A 24,228-nucleotide genomic window follows, 5' to 3' on the forward strand; every position below is an offset into this window, starting at 1 on the left:
GCGGCAGCCGGAGCCCTCAGGTGCGCTCTGCAGCTCCTCGGGCGCCGCGAGGCAGCGCAGCGCAGCGCAGCGCAGCGCGGGGGCGGAGCGGGCGGGCGGGCGGGCGAGCGGCTGCGGCCAAGGACGCGCCGGCCGGCCGGCCGCGGAGACACTGTGTGAAAAGGCAGGAGGCCGCGCGCCACCCCGCTTCTGGTCCCGGCGCCGGGGCGGGGCCGCCACCCCTGCCCGCACAGGTCCCGGCCCCGGGCGGGTCTGCAGCCAAGCAGCCGCCCCGGCCCCGGCCCCGGCCCCGGCCCCGGGACTCGTGCTGGAGCTGCAGCCTCATGCAGGACCCCGGACCCCGCTCCCTAGGGCCCGGAAGGACCGGATAGCACTGGCACAGCTCCGCGGCCGCCTGGCATCGCGGTGGCCACAGGAGCCTGCACCTTCCGCAGCGCCCGCCTGAGCGGTCTGCTGGCTCGGGCCGCTCCTGGAGGAGCAGGGCCTCGGGGCCACCTCCAGACCAGCCCTGCCCTGCCCTGCCCTGCCCTGCCAAGGCAGGATCCGCACAGACCACCCCTTCCTGAGCTGTCCATCTGGGCCATGAGGCTGAAGTTGGTTCCTTATTCCCAGTTCCTTATTCGTGGTTTCATATTCCTTATTCCCGGGTCCCTGTCCCTTTTTCAAAACTAATGTAGACCCAATCAAAACTTGTTATTAATGAATTACACATCCTAAAGAGAGAGAATTTCATTAGCTACGCATTTATACTAATTAATATATACAATAATATCTCGCATCAAGTACAGAGCCCTAAACCAAGGTCAGATTAGGATGGGATTATGGGGCAAAATACTTCTTGGGCCGCCCCAAATTTCATGGCGATGCCATTGGGGGACTGTCTCAAAGACCCCTGACCACAGTCCTGCCCGGCCCCGAACGCGGTCTGGCCGAGCCAGGCTGCCAGCTACCAGCCCCCACACCCACTCTTCTAAGTGCAATGGCTTGAATAAGGAACTGGCTTTCGGGCTGGGATTACGGCTAGAAATCCCTCTTGGGCCACCCATCAGAATACCTCTGTGCCCCGGGGGACTGTCCTGGACATCTGTGACCAGAGACTTGCCTGGCCCAAAGCGCGGTTTGGCCGTGCCAGGCTGCTGACAGACAGCACCCCAGCCGCTGTGCTAAGAACATGGAACTGAATAAGGAACTGGAATTTGGGCTGGGATTATATCCAGAAATCTTTCTTGGGCCACCCCAGACCATGTCCCTGTGCCACCGGGGCACTCTCTGAACAGAGACTTGCCTGGCCCAAAATGCAGTTTATCCATGCCAGGCTGCCAACTGTCACTACCTCCCAGGCACTGTACTAAGCACATGGAACTGAATAAGGAACTGTTTTTGGGGCTGGGATTAGAGATGGAAGTCCTTGTTGGGCCACCCCACTCTATGACTCTGTGACACTGGGCGACTCTCCTAGGCATTCCCGACCAGAGTATTGTCCAGCCCAAAGCACAGTCTGCCACGCTGCCAACTCAGAGCATGCCTCCCCCAGCGACTGTATTAAAGACAATGGCTTGAATAGGGAACTGTTTTTGATCTGGGATTAGAAATGGAAATCCTTCTTGTCCGCCCCACACTATGACTCTGTGGCACTGGTGGACTCCCCCGGACATCCCTGACCAGAGTCTTGCCTGGCCCAGAGTGCGGTTTCTTCATGCCATGCTGCTAACTGCAGCCCCCATATCCATTAACATAATAAAAGGCTTCATCTGGCTGTCTGTGTCTGTCTGAGTGTCTGTCCCTAATGCTTCTAGCCAGCTGTGCATGCGCCCACGAGAGGGAGGGAGGCAATTGGCTGAGCAGCACATGCTGCGTGGGCCCAAGTTTGCACCACTACCAGGGAATTTTGGTGGTGGGGAATGTGCCCCAGCCATCTGAGCAGCCAGGTTGCCTCCCATCTTCCTGCCTGAGGGCCAGTGGGGTATCATGGTGGCCACCCATCCTGGATGCCTTCCAGACAACCGGCAGGGACAGGGAGATGGGGGGCAGGGAGTGGGGGAGGGAAGGGAGGTAGGCAGATGCAGGCCAGGCAGACCTGAAGCGGCTGTGGGGGGAAGGAAGGAGGGGATCAGGGTCGAACCTGAAGCAGCAGGGAGGGGGTGGGAGTGGAACCGGACTGAAGTGGTGAGAGGGAGGAGGGAAGTGGGGTCAGACCGGAAGTGGGCAGGGGATGGGGGTGGCTTGGGGTCAGGCCTGAAGTGGCTGGAGGGAGGTGCGGGTAGAGCGGGGTGGGGGAAGGGGGGGTGCGGCTCCATACCCGCGCCCTCCCTCCCACCCGCCTGTCATTCCTGATGGGAAGTTTGCTAGTACTAAGTATATTGGCTTGAATAAGGAACTGGGTTTTGGTCTGAGATTATCATTGCAAGTCCTTTTGGGGACACCCCACACCATGTCTCTGTGGCACTGGGGAACTCTCCTGGACACCCCTGACCAGAGTCTGGCCTGAGCCAGAGTGCGCTTTCTTCATGCTATGCCCACTGCACTAATTATACTGGCTCGAGTAAGGAATTTCTTTTGTACTGCAAGTCCCTGGGTGGTAGCCGTGGGTGAAACTCCCTTCCCAAGAGACTTGGCTAGGAGGGAGCTCCCCAGGTTGGTTTGCCTCTGACTGTGATCCATTTTGAGTTACAGTTAAAAGTTAATAGTTAAGGTTTTGCTTAGGAAGTATCACTGTTCCCCTTTTCCCTTGTAATAAACTTGTTTTAATTTAACATTTGCTAGTGAGTGAGCAGGTTCCTTTAAATTACAACACCCAGCTCTAAGTTATTTTACCAAGTTTCTGCATGGCAGTTGGACATTGCACTGCTCCTGGCATTTTGAAATACGGGCACAGTGAATACATGTGATGCAGAGCCTGCTGGAGTGCGCTAATTAGCGCGCTTGAGCAGACTGGCAGCAAACTTGATTAATTGAGTTTGCTCTGACACATGCAAAATACCACGCATCGGAGCAGAGGTCTGTTGCTGGTGCCCCATATTTGCATGCAGCCATTTGTCCTGCCATCCACTGCCTGGTGCAACAGCAACGTCAAGGTTTTAAAGGTTGGGTGTCAGCTGGGAGGCTTAGACTCAAAAAGCCAGCATTGCGTTGAGCAGGGACATCCCCAGATTTCTTCAGGAGGCTCCTTGGTGGTGGGGACATTTTCTGGGATGATTCCATGATGGTTTTGCCCCATGAACCCAGCAAAGGGCAGCTCCTTATTGGTAGCAATGGAAATAGCACATGCGGATGGCAAGTAAATTGGTGCCTGGCATGGCCAAAGCGTTCTTTGGACCAGACAAAAACGTGATCAAGAGTGTCCAGAAGAGTCCCCCAGTGCCAGAGAGGCATGGCGTGGGGTGACCCAAGAAGAATTTCTATCCCTAATCCCAGCCCAAAATAAATTCCTTATTCGAGCCATTATACTTAGCGTGGTGGGCATAGGGGACTGCAGGTAGCAGCACGGCATGAAGAAACCGTGCTTTCGGCCAGGCAAGTCTCTATTCAGAGATGTCCAGAAGTATTCCCCGGTGGCACAGGGACACGGTCTGGGGTGGCCCAAGAAGGATTTCTGGATATAATCCCAGCCCAAATTCCAGTTCCTTACTCAGTTCCATGTTCTTAGCACAGCGGCTGGGGTGCTGTCTGTCAGCAGCCTGGCACGGCCAGACCGCGCTCGGGGCCGGGCAAGTCTCTGGTCACGGATGTCCAGGACAGCCCCCGGGCCACAGAGGTGTTCTGTGGGCGGCCCAAGCGGGATTTCTAGCCGTAATCCCAGCCCGAAAGCCAGTTCCTTATTCAAGCCATTGCACTTGGCGGAGCGGGCGTGGGGGCTGGTAGCTGGCAGCCTGGCTCGGCCGGGCCGCGCTCGGGGCCGGGCAGGACTGTGGTCAGGGGTCTTTGGGACAGTCCCCAGTGGCATCGCCGCGCAATTGGGGGCGGCCCAAGAAGTATTTTGCCCCATAACCCCATCCTAATCTGACCTTGGTTTAGGGCTCCGTACTCGATGTGGAATATTAGTGTACATATTAATTAGTGCATATGGTAGCTAATGACATTCTGTCTCTTGAGCCTCGATTAGCTCTGAAAAAGGAACCGGGAACCGGGAATAAAGACCCGAGGTCAGGCTCCCGCGGTCGTGCCCGGCAGGCAGCGCGGGGCCCCGGCGGCGGGGGCTCGCCCGGCCGGGACTGCCCGCCACCCGCCCTGGCCCCGGCCCCGGCCCCGGCCCGGCTGCGGCTGTGCTCGGGCCTCCCGCGCCGGGCGGGGAACACCGTCCCGTCGGGCCGGGCCGGGCCGCGCTGCCGCGCCGTCAACACCAGCCGCTTCGTCCCGGCTCCGGGCGCTCCGCCGCGGACGCTGCGCCGGGCCGGGCCGGGCCGGGCAGGAGGGCCCCGGGGCCGCCTCCCGGCCCTTCTCCAGCGCGACGGGCCGGAGCCGGAGCCGGAGCCGGAGCGGAGCGGAGTGGGGGCGCGGGCAGCCGCGGGCCGGCTCCTCCCCGGGCGGACCCGGCCGGGCTGCGGCTCCGCCCCGGGCGCCGCGCGGCAGTTTGAACGGGGAGCGGCCGGGGCCCGCGCGGCGCAGGCGGCTCGCTCGGACGGACCGCTGTGAGGAGCGGGAAGGGCCGGGCCGGGCCGGGCCGGGCCGGGCGGGGGGGCGCAGAGCGGCCGGGGCCGGCCCGGGGCGCGCGGGGTTGCGGCTGCAGGAGCCCGATGCGGGGGGCGGAAGGGACGCGGGCCGGGCCGGGCCGGGCCGGGCCGGGCCAGGAGCCCCCGCGGCCGCGACCCTCCCTGCTCGCCCGGCGGCGGCTCCGCGCACCGAGGAGCGGGCCCGAGCCGCCCACGCGGGCTCCGCCGGCCCCGGCCCGGGCCGTAGTTGCCGCGGAGCAGGGCGGGCCCTGGCAGGGCCCCCGAGGTCGCACGGGGCCCAGGCCCTGCCCGAGACGGAGGGCCCTGCCTGGCCTGTGACAGACTTTGCGGGGCACGTGTCCCCGTGCTGGCCCAGCGGCCCTGGTCACGGCCACGTTCGGGGGTGTCGGCACCGCTGTCTCCATGCAAGGGGGGTCCTCAGGCTTCTCGGGGTCACGCGCCCCTCAACCTTTCTGAGCCTGGCCCGCTCCAGTCGACATCGGCTGTTGTGCTGCCTCGTTTTACCTCGGTGTTGCTGCCGTCGCGTCCGGGTAAAAGCGTGCTGCGACCCTGTGGGCAGCCGGAGCGGAGATGGCCACAGCAAAGCGTCCACCAGGCAGGCGTGCCCTTCATGCTGCAGCCCTTCGCTGGCAGCTGAGGCGTGCAGCAGCCTGGTGCCCCTGGCCAGCACTGCAGCCGGGTGCCACTTTTCCCACGCGTTTGTTTCCAGGAGGCGTGTGGGAGCGGACTGGGAAGGGCTGCGGCAAGAGCAGGTGCTTCTCGGTTTGGCTCAGACGTGCCTCCTGGAAACACAGGAGCACGGGACAGTTTCACGTGGCTGCTGCAGCGGCAGCGCTGGCATTGTGAACGGTTCTCATAGCGCGCCAGGCTGCTGCCCGTTGCCACGCAACATGAAACGTGGCCTGCTTTGTGGCAAAGTTGCATGCTGCATCAAAGCGCAGAGATGCATGTTCCCTTGTGGACACTTCTCTGGAACTGGAGGCAAGACCTGCATTTAGTCATTTACTTGAGGGCAAACCTGTCTTCCAACAATCCTGATAGCATTAGAAATGCATTTCTCCGCGGTACTCCTGGATGTGGTCCTAGCAAAGCTCTGGCTCGGGCGTCTTGAGCATTTGTTGGTCAGACTGGTTCTCATATCAGCAATTCCATCTGAGATGAGCGGGAGTGGGCTGAGTGCTTTGGTGGCAGCTGTACTGTACAGTATAGTCCACAAGGACAAGGCCACGGTAGGACTGCATCTTTGCCAAGCAGGTTTCTCACTGTTGGTGTGGGGAAGCGCTAGAGCAGGCTACTTAGGGGAGCTATGACATCTTTACTGGAGGTTTTTAAGAATGGGCCAGACAAACTCAGGGATGGAAGAGGTATGCTTGGTCATGCCTTGGGCCATGGGCTGGATCATCTCTGGAGGTCTCTTCCATTTCTATGATTCTAAGACTCTTTAGAAAATGTCAGTAAGAGATGGATTTATAGGAATGTGGCGAAGAAGTGCCAGGGACCGCTGAGCCAGGCAGGCCTTTGCACTAGATCAGATGTGTAGATTGTTATTCTGTGTTGGCGAAGAGACCAGCTTGCCCTTGTTTCAAGACCTGCTCTGTTAGAGACAGATGGCAGCACTGCTGGTGCCACATGCCTGCCTCACTGGTGGAGATCTGAAGATCTCGCACTACTGCCAGATACTGCTCCATAAACATAGCATTCTGCCAGGGACTCAGTTTGGGAGGAAGCGTTGTGGTCCATGCCTAGCTCAGATCTCCTCCACTGCTGTCCCCTCATGGGCTTGACAAATGGGGATGCCAGGAAGAAAAGTCGGTCATGTTCCAGAAACTGTTCTTTGAGGGCTACTTCTGTGTGACCCTGCTGCCTTCCCACCCCTCTTGATGCTGTGTGACAGTGGGACTCTTCAGTTCTGGGAAGAGCTGAGGTTAATGAGGGACTGGGGCTGTGTCCTCTGGAGGGGTCCATGGAAGCAGAGCAGAAGCCCCCCTGCACTGCCTGGGTGCACCTGTGTCATGACTGTTCGTGGTTCTTGCCTCTTTCTGCTGCAGAGTGAGACAGTGGATGTCTTCATCCCAAGCCCAAGTCCATCATGAGCACAATGCACCTTCAGCCTGTGGCCACAGCCAACACGGTGGAAGAGCAGAGGGCCCGCTGGGAAAGGAAACGGAGCCGGACAGCTAGGGAGCTGGTGGAAACAGAGCAGAGATACCTGGAGCAGCTGGACCTAGTGATCACAGTGGGTGTGGGGGGGTGAGGCGCTTCCTCACAGTGCCCTGACTGCCGCGTGGGGCCTAGGGCAGCCAGTTCCATGACCCATCCCTGTTCCCTTGTGGGTGAGGGTCCTAGTGGAGGCCTTGTTGACTCAGTGCTTCTCCAGTGCCTGGTGCTTGCCCCTTCGCTGCTGTTGGGAGGGTGCAGTCTGGTTCTCACACTTGGGGTTAGGAGCAGCATCACCCCTGTGTGGGCTGTGGCCATGACTTCTCTGCACTTGTCTCTTTCCTATCTAGTATTTTGTGACCATTCTGAAGGCCAAAGGAACTTTGCTGCCAGCTGTGCGGGCAGCCATATTTGGACCCCTGGAATCCATACACCTCACCAGCCAGTGAGTTAACTGCATACAGCATCCCCATTCATGAGGGGATCCCTTGGGGGAAGGGAAGCGAACAATCCAGTCAGTTCGGGACAGCAGTGACCACAACACACAATGAAATATCCTGCCATTACTGCAGGGATAGGTATGCTGGGTGTGGGGATGTGCCCATGGGAGCGTGGGCCTGTACATGTCTATTAGGACCCCTGCATGCGCAATCGCTCACTAGCTGAAGCACAATGGAGTCAGCTTCCCAGCACACTATGGAACTTCCCACTTAGCTTGCATGGGTAAATGCCCTGGGTTTAATCTCTGCATGAGAGCTGAGTGGTGCCAAAGAGAGGGAAGGGGGCAGGGCTGGGATTGGAGGGAGCCAAGATGCCTTTGGCCACTGTGTCCCCTGCTCAGTGAACATCCCTCCCTGCACACAGGACTCTGCTGCACCACTTGGAGAGGGGGTGCCTGGGGCAAGGGCTGGACAGCTTCTGTCGTGAGCTGGAGCTCTATGGCCACTATGCCGAGAACCTGGAGCCAGCAAGGAAAGCCCTGCAGGTAAATGCCTCTGTCTTCCTACTCCTGTCTTCCCAGGCACAGCAGACTCCCTACACCTTTTACTTGATGCTCTCTCTGGAGTGACTGGTTGCCACCTTCTCTACTCTACTGCTTCTTCTCCACCCTGTTCTTCCCTGTGGCAAAACCCTCAACTTTTGAGCATTGTTTGTTATCAGAGCTGGAGGTTTAAGTGAGGAGATCTAGGAGCAAAGGATTCTTCATCCCCCCCCCCCAGCTCAGATCAGATAGAGAGGTCCTCTCCCTGCCAGCTCTGGGAATCTCATCTCAACAGGGACATGCTGCACGGGGGGACTTGAGGTGGGAGTGTTGGGAGGAGCTGGACTCTGTCTGCAGGATTATCTGGGCTCCTGCCTTTGCCTTTAGCAGATGAAACACCAGGAATAGCTTGACCCTTCTTGAAACACCTTCCATTCCACTGTCTGGAAACTGCCTTGGGGGTTATAACTCTTCCATGGAGGAGCCCCTTTGTGCTCCTGGCTTCCAGATTGTACATCCATATCAGTTCCCAGTGCAGGTGGCCAGGCCCACTGAGCCTTAAGGATGCACCCTGGCTTAGCCTGGCTCGGTCTGCTTGTGCACATATAGCCTATTGATTCCTGTCCCCACAGGCCCTATCTGATACAGTCACTGAGTTTCATCCACTACCGCAGGGCAATGTAAGGACACATCACTTTAAGTGTTTTATGATGACTCCTTTATTGTCATGTGTGTGAGTAGATGGGCAGTGGTTGTTAATTAATTGAAATTAATATTTTTGAGACAGTGGAAGGAAATATTTCTTATCTCCTTTATGACTTGTCATAGTTTCATAGTTGGTAGGGTCAGAAGGGACCTGAGCAGATCACCAAGTCTGACGCCCTGCCCTGGACAGGAAAGAGTACTGGGCTCGTATGACCTCGGCTAGGTGTCTATCTAGCCTTCTTTGGAAGACCCCAGGGTCTCTTGGAAGTTGGTTCCAGATCCTAGCCGCCCTGACAGTAAAGTAGGGCCTCCTGATATCTAGCCTGAATCTACCCTCTGCTAGCTTGTGACTGTTATTTTTTGTCAATCCTGGGAGTGCTCAGGGGAAAAAGGACTCTCCCAATGCCTGCTGGTCCCCCCTGACTAGTTTGTAACAGGCCACTAGATCCCCCTTCAGCCTTCTCTTGTGGAGGTTGAACAGATTCAGGTCCTGTAGCCTCTCCTCGTACAGCCTGCCCTGCTGCCCCCTGATCATGCGGGTGGCCTCCTCTGGACCCTCTCCATATTGGCCACATCCCTCCTGAAGTGTGGTGCCCAGAACTGGACGCAGTACTCCAGGTGCAGCCTGACCAGTGCTGCATAGAGGGGGAGGATCACCTCCTTGGACCTGCTTGGGTTGCATCTGTGGATGCATGACAAGGTATGGTTGGCTTTCCTGACCGCATTCCCACACTGTCAGCCCATGTTCATATTGGCCTCAATAATGACTCCAAGATCCTTTTCTGCCTCTGCACTGACAAGAAGGGAGTTCCCCAGCGTGTAGGTCTGCTGCTGGGTCTTCCTCCCCAGGTGCAGCACCCTGCACTTGTCAGTGTTGAACCCCATCCTGCTCTCATCCACCCACCCCTGTAGCCTGTCTAGATCCGATTGCGGCCTATTCCTTCCTTCTAGTGTGCCCACTTCACCACACAACTTAGTTTCATCTGCAAATTTGAACAGGGTACATTTTACCCCTTTGCCCAAGTCGCTGATGAAGATGCTGAATAGTGCGGGTCTGAGGACCAAGCCCTGGGGGACCCCACTGCCCACATTCCTCCAGGCTGAATAAGGCCTGTCCACCACCACTCTCTGGGTGTGGCCCTCCAGCCAATTGGTGACCCATCTGACTGTAGGCATTGACACCACAGTCTCCTACTTTTTTAATGAGAATGGGGTGAGAGACAGTGTCGAAGGCCTTCCTAAAGTCCAGAAAGACTATATCCACCGCGACACCTGCATCCAGGGATTTGGTGACCTGGTCATAGAAGGCCGCCAGGTTGGTCTGACAGGACCTGCCTCGAATGAACCCATGTTGGTCGCCCCTAAGCATAGTCTCCCCTGCCGGCCCCTCGTGGACATGCGCCAGGATAATTTTCTCAAAGAGCTTCCCCAGGACCGAGGAAAGACTAACAGGCCTATAGTTTCCTGGGTCCTCCTTCCTCCCTTTTTTGCAAATGGGAACCACATTGGCCCTTTTCCAGTCCTCCGGCACATCACCAGAGCACCACGAGTGCTCGTAAAGCCGTGTCAGAGGTCCTGCAATAACCTCGGCTAGTTCCCTCAGCACTTTGGGGTGGAGATCATCAGGACCTGCTGATTTAAATACGTCTAGTCCCTCCAGAAGTTCCCTGACTAGGTCCTCACTGACCCTAGGCCTGGGTGTGCCTCCCACAGGGCCTATGGGGGTCCCAGTGGGGGGGACAACCAGGTGCCTACTCAGAAAAATGGAGGCAAAGAAATTGTTAAATCCCAAGTTAAGGATAACAAAAAATTGTTTTTTAGATATATAGGGAGTAAAAGGGAGGCCCAGGGTGGAATAGGATCTCTACTAAATGGGCATAAGCAATTGGTGACGGACAGGGGGGACAAGGCTGAACTCCTCAATGAGTTGTCTCACTGGGGTTGTAGAGAGGCAGCAGCAAGGCGCCAGACTGCCATACGTAGACCCTGAAATGTTGCAGAGTCACTTGGAAGAACTGGATGCCTTTAAGTCGGCAGGCCCGGATGAGCTCCATCCGAGGGTGCTGAAGGCACTGGCCGACATCATTGCAGAGCCACTGGCGGGAATATTTGAATGCTCGTGGCGCACGGACCAGGTCCCGGAAGACTGGAAAAGGGCCAATGTGGTCCCCATTTTCAAGAAGGGGAGGAAGGAGGACCCAGGCAACACCTCTGTCCTTGGCAAAGTCTTTGAAAAAATTATCAAGGCTCACATTTGCGAGAGCCCGGCAGGACAAATTATGCTGAGGGGAAACCAGCACGGGTTCGTAGCAGGTAGATCATGCCTGACTAATCTAGTCTCTTTTTAGGACCAGGTTACAAAACGCCTGGATGCAGGAGTAGGGGTTGACGTCATTAACTTAGACTTCAGGAAGGCCTTCGATACGGTATCCCACCCCATACTGGTGAACAAGTTAAGAGGCTGTGATGTGGATGACTGCACAGTCCGGTGGGTGGTGAATTGGCTAGAGGGTCGCACCCAGAGAGTCGTAGTGGATGGGTTGATATCAACCTGGAAGGGTGTGGGCAGCGGGGTCCTGCAGCGCTCGGTCCTTGGACCGATACTCTTTAATGTCTTCATCAGCGACTTGGACGAGGGAGTGCAATATACTCTGTCCAAGTTTGCAGATGACACAAAACTGTGGGGAGAAGTGGACACGTCGGAGGGCAGGGAACAGCTGCAAGCAGACCTGGATAGGTTGGACAAGTGGGCAGAAAACAACAGGATGCAGTTCAACAAGGAGAAATGCAAAGTACTGCACCTAGGGAGGAAAAATGTCCAGCACACCTATAGCCGAGGGAATGACCTGCTGGGTGGCACGGAAGCGGAAAGGGATCTCGGAGTCCTAGCGGACTCCAAGATGAACATGAGTCGGCAGTGTCACGAAGTCATCAGGAAAGCTAATGGCACTTTATCGTGCATCAGCAGATGCATGACAAATAGGTCCAGGGAGGTGATACTTCCCCTCTATCGGGCACTGGTCAGACCGCAGTTGGAGTACTACGTGCAATTTTGGGCGCCGCACTTCAAGAGGGATGCGGAGAACCTGGAGAGGGTCCAGAGAAGGGTCACTCGTATAGTTAAGGGCCTGCAGACCAAGCCCTATGAGGAGAGACTAGGGCACCTGGACCTCTTCAGCCTCCGCAAGAGAAGGTTGAGAGGCGACCTTGTGGCTGCCTATAAGTTCATCACGGGGGCACAGAAGGGAATTGGTGAGGTTTTGTTCACCAAGGCACCCCCGGGGGTTACAAGAAACAATGGCCACAAGCTAGCAGAGAGCAGATTTAGACTGGACATTAGGAAGAACTTCTTCACAGTTCGAGTGGCCAAGGTCTGGAACGGGCTCCCGAGGGAGGTGGTGCTCTCCCCTACCCTGGGGGTCTTCAAGAGGAGGTTAGATGAGTATCTAGCTGGGGTCATCTAGACCCAGCACTCTTTCCTGCTTATGCAGGGGGTCGGACTCGATGATCTATTGAGGTCCCTTCCGACCCTAACATCTATGAATCTATGAATAAATAGTTTAGCTTTGCTGTCTGGTGTGACGACCAGATTTCCTAGTGTGTCTTGCAAAGTCCCTACATTACCCGGTACCTTCTTTTTACCCCCTATGTATTTAAAAAAGGACTTCTTGTTGTCCTTGATCCGGGTAGCTAGTCCCAGTTCCATCTCTGCCTTTGTCTTTCTGACCACCCCCCTACAGTCCCAAGCAACAAAGGTGTAGTCCTCCCTGGTGATGGCCCTTCCCTTCCGTCAGGTGTACACCTCCTTTTTAGCTTGGAGACATTTCTGGATGCTTTTGGTGAGTCATGGGAGCCTTTGTGCCCTCTTGCCCCCTTTGATCCGTGTAGGGATTACCTCCCTTTGGGCTTGGAGGATTGGCTTCTTAAGGAACAACCACTCTTCTTGGACACCCAACTCCCCCCACCTCTGGGACCTCAGTGTCTCCCCCACTAATCTCCTTACCTCATTGAAATGCACCCTCCTGAAGTCCAGGGCTGCTGCCTTGCTGCAGGCCTTCGCCACCTTGCGCTGGATGGTGAATCCCAGCAGGCGATGATCACTGTTGCCCAGGTGATTGAGCACCCACAGACCCCTCACCAGGTCATCTCCCATAGCCAAGACCAGATCCAACAAGGCTTCTCCCCTGGTGGGGCTGTGCACCTCCTGGGTTAGATGGAGGTCCTGTATCTCGGCTAGGAACCTACGTGAGCGGTCAGACCTGGCTGACTGCTCCTCCCAGATGTCTGGAAAGTTTAGGTCACCCATGATGACCACATCCTTTGACCTAACTGCCTCCGTGAGCCGACTTAAGAATTCCTGGTCTAGCTCTTCCCCTTGGTTGGGTGGTCTGTAGTAGACCCCCACCATTAAGTCCCTTTCTCCCGGACCTCCTTGTATTCTGACCCAGAGCACTTCAGTGTGCCCCTCCTCTGACCCAGTGCTACTTGTTGAGGATGTGTATTGCTCCTTGACATAGGGCGCCACACCCCCACCTTTCCTCCCTGCCCTATCTCTCCTGTCATTTGGCCTTGGTCAGTTATTTACTAACTGTGGCCTGACAAGGCTGCTTTGCTCTTTTCATCCTCAAGGCTGCCTTTGTGTCTATAATCATTTAGACATGTTAGCAAAATACATCTATTATAGCAGGGTTGTTGGTTGTATATGTATTATAACAGAATAACTAGTAATACATTTGGTCACCTTAGTTATTAATATTTTAGGATGCAATCGTAATACAAGCAACCCCCACTTACCGCTGTTTCATTATAGTGCTCATTTAAAATACCTACCTAGTTTCACTCAGCACTGAGCGCATTTCGCTATAACGCTCAGCACGGGCATGGGGAGCAGTGGTGGTGGCGGTGGCGAGGGAAGTTGTGAGTGGCAGCTGGCAGGAGCCCAGGTTTCATGCAGAGCGGGTTGGGAGGAGTGGTAGCAGCGAGAAGGGGAAGGGTTGGGGTGCATGAGCTTGGAGCCCAGGCCGGCGGGCCCAGGAGCGCAGGGTCCGCTTCAGTACGTGGTGCTGGAGCAGCCAGTGGGTGGGGAGGACCAGCGGCAGCAGCAAGAAGAGGTGGGTGGGGGGCATGAGTGCGGGACCTGGGCCAGTGGGGCAGCAGCAGCACGGGGCCCAAGGCCAGGGCCAGCAGGAGTGCAGGGCCTGGGCCAATTCAAGCGGAGCCCACAGAGCTCCCCTGCTCCCAGGCTGCAGCCCGTGCCCTGTTCCACTCCAGTCATACACTTACCCATGGGGCACGGACACATCCCGAGCCTGCAGTGATCTGGTGGTGGCAGCTCATCCCAGTGCCGGGTGCCCTAGGCAAAGCGGGGTGCGGGCAGGTGGGTGGCCCTGCGGTTTACCCCATGCCAGAGCTCCAACTCGGGCCCCATGGGCAGGGCAGCTGGGGCCATGCACAGGCACACCGGTGGCCAGCAGGCGCAGGCTGGCAGGGGCCATCGCGGCAGGGGAACAATGAGGCTGGGAGGAGCTGATGCCTTCCCTGGCAAAGCCCGCGTGGTGCCTTGCCGGGAGAGGGCCAGCAGGAGTGCAGGGTGGGGCTGCAGGAGGACGGGGTCTGGGTTGGCAGGTGGTGTGGAACCAATTATCTTTATTTACATTAAATCCTAGGGGAAATGGGTTCTGCTTAACGCTGTTTCACTTAGTGCTCAGTTTTTCTGGAACCAATTAGGAGCACTAAGCGAGGATTGCCTGTACAGAGTATTTAGGATTCAGGCCCTTGGCTTGCTGCTCAGTCACATTTCTGCAGCTTTGACTCGGGTTCCCTGAAAATGGCCAAGCCTGTCATCCATACTTCCCCTTCAGTTTGGTTATACTTTGGATAACATATGTTTGATGGAGTAATAGTGCTATTTGTCACCCATAGCTCATGGTATACATGTCTATGCCTGGCTACAGGACATGCTGCCTCATCTGTGAATGGTTGCAGAGTCAGAGCTGTGCAGAGACAGCCTTGGTGTGCAGAAGCCTGGCCAGGAGCTCAGCACCTCCTGCCTTGGCGTATACAGTGGGAGCTGGGGGAGCAGGGCAGACCAAATGAGGGAGAGGAGTGGCTACCTGGCCACTGGAACTGGAGCTGCTGCTGCAGCTGGCTACAGCACTTGGAAGGGAGATAGGTGAGAGGCACCAGAAGCCAGGGCACCTGTAGCCTGGGTACAATCCTCCTTCAGAGGAGCAGCCACAGGCTGGATAGAATCATTTAGCAGGCCAGATCCAGCCCACAGGCCATATTTTGCACACCCCTGGCTTAGACCACTACTTTTCTTGGGCCTCAAACCTATGTGCCTTTTCTTGGTCATACAGGAGCAGGTGAAGAAGAACAAGGCATTTCGCCGGTTCAAAAAGCTTCAGGAGTCTCGACCTGAGTTCCTGGGCTTACAGCTGGAGGACCTGCTCCCTCTGCCCCTGCAGAGGCTCCATCAGTAAGCAAGCAAGTGACCCTGGGCCTGCTGGTGGCAGGGATCCCCAGTGATGAGCCCTAATTAGAGGGGAAGAGCGGGGTACAAAGGCAGTAGTCTTCTGGGTGCTGGTGGACAAAGAGCTAGATGGAGTGTTCCAGGTCTGGGTGCCTGAGCTGCAGGCTCATTAACAAGTGTGTGTGTGTGTGTGTGTGTGTGTAAACATTCAGGGGCTTGGACTCTTGGAGGACCCTGGACAATAGGTAATGTTTGAGTTATAGCTCCTCCCTTGCCATGGGCTCTGTCATGTGGGTGCTGCCAGTGTACTGGAGTGGGACATTATGGGTTGCTGTCACTGCAGGCTCAGATCTGTCACCCCAGAGTTGGCAGGGTGGTGGGGAGAGGGCCTTGGGCTTTCCAGGCATTAATAAGACTTGGCAACTTGGCAAGGGCCAGCTGGCCAAAGTGGTACTTTTTGGAGGCTGTGTCTGCTCTGGGTGGCAAACTGCAGACGATACGCTGTCCTGTGGTTTCTTGGCTGGGACTTTCCTGGTGCTTCTTGCCCTGGGGTGCCTGTCGCTTCCTAGAGATCATCTTTCCAACTGCTGGCTGCATTTCCTTGGTCCTGGCCTGTGATGATAGAGGGGATGGGTGGACAGTCACTTGGACAGACAATAGTAGGGAGTCAGGGGTGGCCACAGACTGAGTGGGTGGCAAAGTGGCTCAGCTGCCCAGGTGGTATGAGCTGAGTGGTCGTGTGGAGACCAAACGAGGAGGGGGTCATATCAGCTGGTGTTCTCTGCTTCTACATGCAGCCGGGGGACACTGTGTGGGAGCCTCTGAGACTAGAGGGAGTGTGAGGGAGAAGGGTGTTGTGTTTTATTAGGGTTACAGAAGAGAGGAGAGATAGTGCCATAGTTTGTGGTGCTGTGCAGATAGGCCTGTCAGCCAACGTAGAGTGGGGAGAGATGGACTGAGGTGGAAACTGCCTGATGGTCTGTAAAAGGTGGGGGAGAGGTGATCCAGCCCTCCAAACTGACTGACCACCACCTCCCTCTCTGAGGCTGGACTTGCCACATCCCTTGCACTGCTACTAATATGAGATGTTGTCATTCAAGCTGATCTCCCTGTCTGAACATCACCCTGCTGCCTACCTCCACTCTCATAGGTACAAGCACCTGCTGAGAGACCTGATGGAGAACACCAGCCCGGACTGTGCAGAGTTCCAGCAGCTTGCAAGTATGAGATCCCCATGAGTGCTGCTTTCTGGGTTAGGACTGTCCCTTTACAGTGAGAAGACCTTGCTGATGCTCTGCAGGTCTGTGCAGAGCCCTAGCAGATTTGCCTCTCGCTGCCACCTTGACCGAACACTCCAGCTGCCTGGGCCTGTGCAGGGCCTGGCCAGCAATGGGAAAGGGTCTAGGGAATTCACCTTTGGGGAAAGGGGCTGAGGAGATGAGGTCATAGATGTGACAGACCCAATCCATTGGCCCATCTATCCCCTGGGCCACTCCAGGGCCACTCCCTGATGTCTGCTTGCCTGTGATCTGTCAAAGGCCCATGTTCCAGTTGTGGGACTCACTTCCTTTCCCTTTCCCACTGTACCTATCCGTGGCTCCCAAACTGAGAGAGGCTTTCTGGCATGATACGTGTCACCACTGGGGAGGTGTTCTTCACTGCTGGATGTTCAGTTCCAATTTCCCTTGTCTTCATTATGTCCTGCTTCCTTGACCCAGGTGGGTGTGAACAGAGCATGGGGATGATGGAGGATGTGCTATGGTAATTTCAGGGGCTGTGAAATCTATTTCCAAGATGTCTCACTGGGTTCGTGACACTGCTCGCAGCCATGAGAACTCCCTGCAGCTGCTGCGAGTCCAGAAGCTGCTCAAAGGACGGAAGGTGAAGGTGCTGGCTCCAGGTGGGACTTTGGTTTATGTGTTTGCAGGTCAGACTGTCTGGTGGTGGCCCCCTTTGAACCCAAATGTCCATAAGCAATCACCTCACAGGAAGCAATCTTTCTTTTTTGTTCCCATCAGTTAGTGGCTTGTTGAATATGCAGGAGGACACGTATTCCCTTTTACCTGTCATCCTAGTTAATGTAGCTGTGCACAGGGAGCATAGCGAGAGCAAAGGGAAGTCTGTCTGTGTGCATCGCTGTGTCTGTCTCAATCCTGCTAAGTTTGTGGTGTGTCTAATTTGAACACTGAGTTCCCCTGGGTAACAGCATGGTGCACTAATTGTATTTCTTTTTATGAGTTTAAGTTTGCTGCCCTTCACTTCTGCTGTGCATTTCCTTGTTCTCTTATTTTATCACTTCTGTATAATTAGAGAACCTGAGGGCCCCTGCCCTCCCCCAGTTCTTTTAATCCCATTATTTTGTATTGTTCTGAGCTGTTTTTTTCTGAGTTTTCTCTAAGGTAAACTTGGTCCTGTTAGTGTCTCTGAAATAATGAACCAGTCTGAACATTGGTCTTCTGGTGCAGTGTCCTACACCAGCATTTTAAATCCACCCTTTCCCTTGTACAGCTAAAACTTTTTTCTGAGCCTACGTTTGCATTTCAGACAGATTTTGTTGAACTTGCTTGGTGGTGTCCAGGTCCTTATGCTGAGCGGTTGGAGCTGACTTCAAACCTAACATCCTACTTGAGTAGCTTGACTTATTCCTTCTCATTGGCAATGTCTTCCCTTATTTTCATTAGTTCCATCTGACAGCTGTGCTTTCCTTTCCTTTCTCTGTGGCCAGGGCGCTGGTATGTCCGGGAGGGCTGGCTGATGGTGGTGCCTGCAAAGGGAGAAGAGGTGAAGCGTATGATGTTCTTCCTTTTCTCGGATATCTTGATTGCCACAAAGCCCTGCCACCCGCTGCACCTTCTCAATTCGGACAAGTTTGCTTGCCAAGCCGTTTACCCCCTGAGCCAGTGCACAGTGGATAAAGTGTTTGGTCATACCCAGGGGCAAGGAGGGCTGCTCAGTGTAAGTTTCCCTCTGTTCCTGGCTGTAGCTCCCGCAGCCTGCCATTCCTTTCTGTCTGCAAATGTTCTGTTCTCTGGTTTGTTAAAACTGGCTGTGGCATAAAAGCAGGTGCAGCTAACTCCTGTGACTCATGAAGGGGCAGAGAGAGGCTGTGTGAACCTCCAGATTTAGTAGAAGCATGGCAGAGGTGGGGCAATGCTGGCAATGGAAAATGCAGAGGGCTGGGCAATGCTAGGGAGGATCATTGCAGAAGGGAGAAGGAGGAAAAGCAGAGCCCATTCTACTGCAGTGCAAAGCATGGTCCTCCCTGACCACCCTGTCCCTGGCACACAGCCTCTTGTCCCTGCTCCCCTGGGTCTCAGGGTGAGGGGCCCAAGGAAATCCAGGGAGTAGTACCTGAGAGGACTGTAGCTAATGTGCCCTCCTTGTACTAGTCTAGAATCAAGGCAGATCTGACTAGATTTGACACACCCTTGGTTAGATTCAAGGCAACCCTTGGAACATGGGATGAGACTGGCTTCACAACAGCGTGACAAGTTGGAGCCATTACAGTTGCTGGGACTGTCTCCTTGGGAGTCCTGCCCCCTCAGGCCAGAGGAGATGGCACTGGCAGCACCACACAACAGCTGCTCCAATGGCTTTTTCTGCTGCAGGATCTGCTAGTGGGGAGACCACTGCTGAGGAACAACTTTTGGGGCAACTTGTGGTGCTTGGGGAGTTGTCCTTTACCTCCATTCTTCAGAGCCCTCGGGCTACCCTGGGATTTTGGGAAGGCCTTGGCAAGAACAAGTATGCCTCACTAGGAGGGCCAGTTGGGGTGAGGGGATGGTAACAGGGTGAACAGTGCTTCTGGGCTGTGACTTGCTACCTAGTGGGTACTGGGAGGCTTTAATAATTTTGTGAGGTTCTTTGAGGTCTGTGGCTGAAGGAACAAGAGAAAGGTGGGTCTTAGGCTGCTTCTGGGCTGCCCAGCACATGGTGGCCTGTTACTGTTGCTCTCCTGCCTCTGGCAAGGGTGCATTGTACAAGCACTGGACTCAGCTTTCTCTTCCAGCTTTGCTTTCCACACAAGACCCTGCTGCTGATGTCGAGCGACCAGGAGGACATCAATCGCTGGCACCTGAGTCTCACAACTGCCATTCGGTAGGTGCTGGCACTTCCTGCTGTCAGCGGGTGATAGTCTCTGTGCGCACAATCAGAATGGAGGAGGTTGTGGGGGGCAGAGCAACCACATGGGCTTCTGTGAGTGTAGCCAGTGGGCAAGTTCCTGTAACCCAAGGTTCACAGGAGGGGCCTTGGCTCCAAGGGTGCCAAGGAGCAGGAACAGTGCGCATGGGTGCAGGGTTTAACAGCGGGTTTTCCCTCTGCTCTCCACAGGCAGCTGAGCGCCAGACCCACCAACTCAGGCAGTTAGAAGGATGCCAGAGCAGAGCCGCCACCCCCACTGCAGCACTCAGTCTGGGGCGTAGAGCAGCATACATGGGGGTCATATGCTGAGATGTTCTGCCAGAGCCACTGTTATGCATGGGGTGGGACTGAGTACTGTCTCACTACCTGCCCCAACCTCCACGCAGATACCAACACTTTTGTGTATGTCAAGCGTCACTTCCTGTACCCAAGTGTTTCTTCAAACATGGGTGCCTAAGGATTGGTATTGAAAGCTTGATGTAAGGCACTTTCACAGGAGCTGAGGTCTCAGCATCTTTCATAACCAGGACACTCACTCACATTCCCAGTTTCAGGTAGTTGTTTGATTAATCTATTTCAGGGTTGTTTTTTTTCACAATGATCATAGTGGCATTTCACATACACCTTGGCATGTGCTGTGGACAGGCATTAGAATTCTGCATTAACCAAGGCAAGGCTGTATCCATAAAACAACATCTGGGGAAGGCAGAGATTTAGCTGCCTGAGCTGGCAGACTGCAGATGGTGGAAATGGAGGATAAGTCAGGTTGACTTGTGGTATGACAGGACCTCCTGGGGATTCCTGTGCTGACAAACAAGGTTGTTAACCAGGATGACAATAAATAATTATTTTAAGGAAATCTGAGATGGGGGGGAGAGGGGGGGCATGCATGCACGAATATGCACACATACACAGCTGGAGCAGCTGTCGGGAGCCTAGTGCCTTTCTTGCCAGGGACGGAGGGTGCTGCACGGGCTCTGTCTAACTCATGGCTCTGGCCCAGTACCTGTGGCTGTGTCCTATCCATACACCTGGGCTGCACCCACCTGGGCCTGGTGGGTGCAGCCAGCTCAAGCCTTGCATCCCCTCTCCCCAGTTAGAGCAGGGTCTGGCTGGGCTCTCATCGTGGGAGCTGCAGTGTGGCTGGCCCACCCTGGCAGTGCATGGCTGTTGGGATGGGGCCGGAGCCATGAGCCAGCACAGACCAGATGGAGCCTGTGCAGCATTCAGAGACCTGGCTCTGGTAAGAAAGGCACTGTGCTCCCCAGTGCATCTTGACAGCTGCTCTGGCCCTGCCCATTGCCCCACACACCACTCCACAGCTCCCAGGAGCGAGGCGCACACACACAGCTGCAACCCCATGGCTCCCAGGTTCCTGCCAATCTGGAACTTTTGCTTAAATTTTCTCCAGTGGCCGGGACACTGAGACAGCCTATAAAGTCCAGGACTGTCCTGGCCAACATGGTCACCCTATTGTTAGGCTGCTTGAAGGAGCAGCACACGTGGATGTAGCAAGTGAGGAAAGTGAAAAATGCAACTATGATTAACTCGTTTTTTAAAAAAGGCTGTCACTTAAAGGTGGTACGGGAACAGACAAGGGGCAACTTAGAGAAGGTCTTTGGCCCCAGGCTCTGGAGCATCAAACACTGCATCTAGGTCAAACACAAAGTTAGTCCTTTTATGCTTCTGTCTGGGGAAGCTGATCCTCACTGCTTTTGAGGCTTATGGACCATTAGGCTATTGTCATCTCTAAAACTTCACTAATATTTTCTCTTTCTGTGACAAATACAGTGGAAAGTCTACACTATTTTATTCTTCTTTCTGCTGGGAAACAGACATGGATTCCTTTACTATACATCTTATTCTAAAAGCATCTTTTAACAGCAAACTTTGTATGTTCCCATCATTCTGAAGTCACATTAAGAGTAATTTCTTCAAGCCAGGAACACAATTGCTGCTTTTAATTGAAGAGTTTATAAAGGAACCTATTTCACACTGGAGTCTCTGGGTGCTAGTTGCAGTATAAATCTCTGCAATAGGCTCTGCAATGAAGAGGCTGATCTGCTGATATGTATCCAGCTGAAAGTGTTAAGTGTTTTGTTTGCTTACATGGGAACAGACTCTTATGCTTGTTTAACAAAGGTGTCTGCAAAGGTGTCCTGGTGGCTGCAAATGTTTGTTTTTTAGCTTTGGTGTCTGTCACTGTTTCTAGGTCCTGACACTTTCAGTGAAGCTTGCTGAACTCAGAGATTAACATTGGAGTGGTATTTTGAGGCCTGTAACTTTCAGACAATTCTGCATTGAAGATACTGCTGTTAATACTGTAGATGGCAACTGCCTGATCAGCTGAGACTTTTGGTCCAGCACCAGAGGCTGAGATCACTTGCCTGTGTGGGTGGTGTTCTTCACGATAACAGTCAGAGATTGTCTTGTGAACCAATTTGTGGATGTTCGTGTTACCCATAAATGTATGTGCTCTTCTTAAATTTCTTCCTAAGCTCTTGGCTGCTGTAGCAAGCTTGGAAGGGTTAAAATTAGGAAAGCTCCCTGGTGAGGTGGTATGTGTGACAGAGTGCGGATAGGTTGCAGGTGGGAGGGGGAGGTGAGGAGGGACAGACATCTGCTAAAACTAACAAAGTCCTGGTACATGTCTGTGAAGAATCCCTGCCCTTAATTAAATGCTCCTTTTTCTTGTACTACGAGATGGTTAAAAGGAGTGTCTAACTTTATAAAAAGCATTATCATGTCTTATCCCTGAACACCTCCAAACCCAGTCTTTTCAGTTTCACATGGAAGCCTCTCACAGTAGGTCTCACTCCCTAACTTTTTCACCATGTCCCTTTAGATAAGAATAAATTAATTCAGTTTGACCATAACAGCACAGTATTTCCAGCAAGGCAGAGGTAGTAGCCCTTCCATGATAGACTATTCTACAACAGCATTTTAATTGTATGTAGTTTGTAACTCAGATACTGAGGGTTTCTTCTGATCAAGATGAATAAAACAATTTGCCAGAGAAGTCGCTAAAACTTTAGCTTCCTCCTACAGAGTGAGGACTAGATACAAAGCAAGCCATAGCTGCATTTACACCTTAATCACCAGATTACAGGAAAGCAGGTAAACTTAAGTGTGCCTGAAATACAGAGGTGGTGCTGGGGCGTAGTGATCGTGTCTAAATATGATAAGAAAATTTAATATACTGATATAGGTAACGGTATGCAGGATCATATTCTTAAGAACAAGCATGCCCAAACTTCCAAGAATCCCTGGCTTAAGCAGAAAGACAAAAAGATAAGGTAGTAATAGCATTACTACAAATTAGACAAAGGAAGGAAGCTACTATATATATCTGAAGAGAAAAAGCAGTAGACCAGGGTAGACCATCCCTTCCAGCTATGGATTGGAATGACCCACCCCCGGTTGGAGGCAAGCAGACAGATACTGGGACCCAGCTGCTGCCAGTGCTTATTCCTGCAGTGGCATGGAGAGAGTGTCCATGGCCTAAGCCCCTTACTACCAAAGTCTCACATCTATTGGCTGAATCCAGTCACCCTGTGGTAAAGAAACCATGTGGATCACTGAGCTCTGCCAAGAATGAACTAAGGATAAATAAGGAATGGAAATGGGGGGAAAATAGGTTGTGCATTTTGGGGGAAAATGAGACAGGTGTGTAACTAAGTTTCTGGAAGGCAAACACTTCTCTCCCCCTCCCACCTTTCTTAGTATCAGCTGGAACCAGCCAGCACGGGACAATCAGAATTTATCCCCTACTAGCCCAGCTGTAAGTACTCTGATCCATTACTTGTAAGTGCAATTAGCATGTGGGTAGTCATTAATACGCACCATTACACTGCCATCTAATATGTGGTTAGTAGTTGTTACGGTATTTTAGAACACTCACTTAAAGTAACTGTGCAACAGCTGCTCATCTTTGGATTTAGCAAAAGAATTGTAATTGAAATACTACCTGGTCACTCAGACTCCAACATGGTGATTAAGTCTCATGCAGAGGTGAGTTTGATGTGCACTATGCTCATTTCTTGTAAACAAGTGCCAAATTCAGTTGTTCTGCATCCCTGCTCTCAAGATGTCAAGAGGCCTAGTGGATTGTGAGCGATGTGGGATAAGACCAAGCTGACACTTCTGCTCCTTTAGAAGGGAGTTCTTTCTACCTGGCAGATGAGAGATCTCAGGAGCCAGTCTGAAATTGTACAATAGAATCTGACAGCAACTCAGAGCCAGCACCGAACTGAACCACCTTCTGCTCTAAGCAGAGCAAACTACATTAACCTGGTCTGGAACGGGCTCCCAAGGGAGGTGGTGCTCTCCCCTACCCTGGGGGTCTTCAAGAGGAGGTTGGATGAGTATCTAGCTGGGGTTATCTAGACCCAGCACTCTTTCCTGCCTATGCAGGGGGTCGGACTCGATGATCTATTGAGGTCCCTTCCGGCCCTAACATCTATGAATCTATGAACCTTGTCTTTCATATAAACACATTCTGCTAGAACATATAGGTTCCTATATTGCTCCTTCCTAGAAACCTATCCCCTTTGGGTTTTCTGTACAGCCAGGCATCTCCAAAATGCCAGGATGCCTTTCACATCAAATCAATAGTAAAGTCTCTAGACTCCATGAAATGTCTGGTATTTCTGCCTTACATCAAGGAAAATCTCCTTAGCAACCTGTGATTTACATTTTTACCTAAAAGAAAAAAGGCATTGAAAAAGTGCCTTTAATTAAACACAACATTTAATATATAGATTATCCTAAAAGTATTTTTGAGCATTAAATTTTAGTAGTTCTTGAATACTTGCCAAACGATGCCTCAGTTTTTCATCTCCAAACTTTGAACATTGTTAAAAAAGCAAACTGATCTCACTGTAAAACATGAGAATCCTATGACCTTGTATTATTGACTTGTTTTAGATCATAAGCAATGGTTCCTGTCCCCAAGTGCATTCACGTGTGATCCAGAAGTAAAAGTCCCAGACTCCTACAGCTGGGAGAGTCTGTCCAGCGAATGCTCTGTGGCTGCCTAGATCTTCGTTCTTCAATCTCATTAGGGTGAAGACAGCTTTTAGCAAAAAAGACTGGGGTCC

General features: G+C 53.6%; 1 protein-coding gene across 5 annotated transcripts; it reads left to right on the forward strand.

Moving 5' to 3' along the window:
• Nucleotide 1: 1 nt before the first annotated feature.
• ARHGEF39 (Rho guanine nucleotide exchange factor 39) lies at nt 2-23,936 on the forward strand. Of its 5 annotated transcripts, none has more exons than XM_059725446.1 (10): nt 2-20; nt 6,719-6,906; nt 7,178-7,272; nt 7,692-7,812; nt 14,874-14,992; nt 16,137-16,207; nt 16,758-16,886; nt 17,712-17,941; nt 18,996-19,084; nt 19,319-19,453. In XM_059725446.1, exons 2-10 carry the CDS (start codon nt 6,760-6,762, stop codon nt 19,353-19,355), a joined length of 1,038 nt encoding a protein of 345 aa, XP_059581429.1. In that variant the 5' UTR covers nt 2-20; nt 6,719-6,759; the 3' UTR covers nt 19,356-19,453. The 5 variants fall into 5 exon arrangements, with proteins under 5 accessions (XP_059581429.1, XP_059581430.1, XP_059581428.1 ...); XM_059725445.1 differs by lacking the exon at nt 2-20 and adding an exon at nt 4,279-4,628; XM_019483920.2 differs by lacking the exon at nt 2-20 and adding an exon at nt 4,763-6,594.
• The last annotated feature ends 292 nt before the right edge of the window (nt 23,937-24,228 follow it).

This window comes from Alligator mississippiensis, chromosome 3 (assembly GCF_030867095.1).
Source record: "Alligator mississippiensis isolate rAllMis1 chromosome 3, rAllMis1, whole genome shotgun sequence".
Classification (NCBI taxonomy): domain Eukaryota; kingdom Metazoa; phylum Chordata; order Crocodylia; family Alligatoridae; genus Alligator; species Alligator mississippiensis.

Bases quoted from the DNA above. Each gene is read 5' to 3' on its own strand.
- ARHGEF39 (XM_059725446.1), top strand. From the start codon at position 6,760: ATGAGCACAATGCACCTTCAGCCTGTGGCCACAGCCAACACGGTGGAA. The intron at 14,993-16,136 runs GTAAGCAAGCAA...CCACTCTCATAG, and splicing joins CCCCTGCAGAGGCTCCATCA to GTACAAGCACCTGCTGAGAG. The intron at 17,942-18,995 runs GTAAGTTTCCCT...TTTCTCTTCCAG, and splicing joins GGCAAGGAGGGCTGCTCAGT to CTTTGCTTTCCACACAAGAC.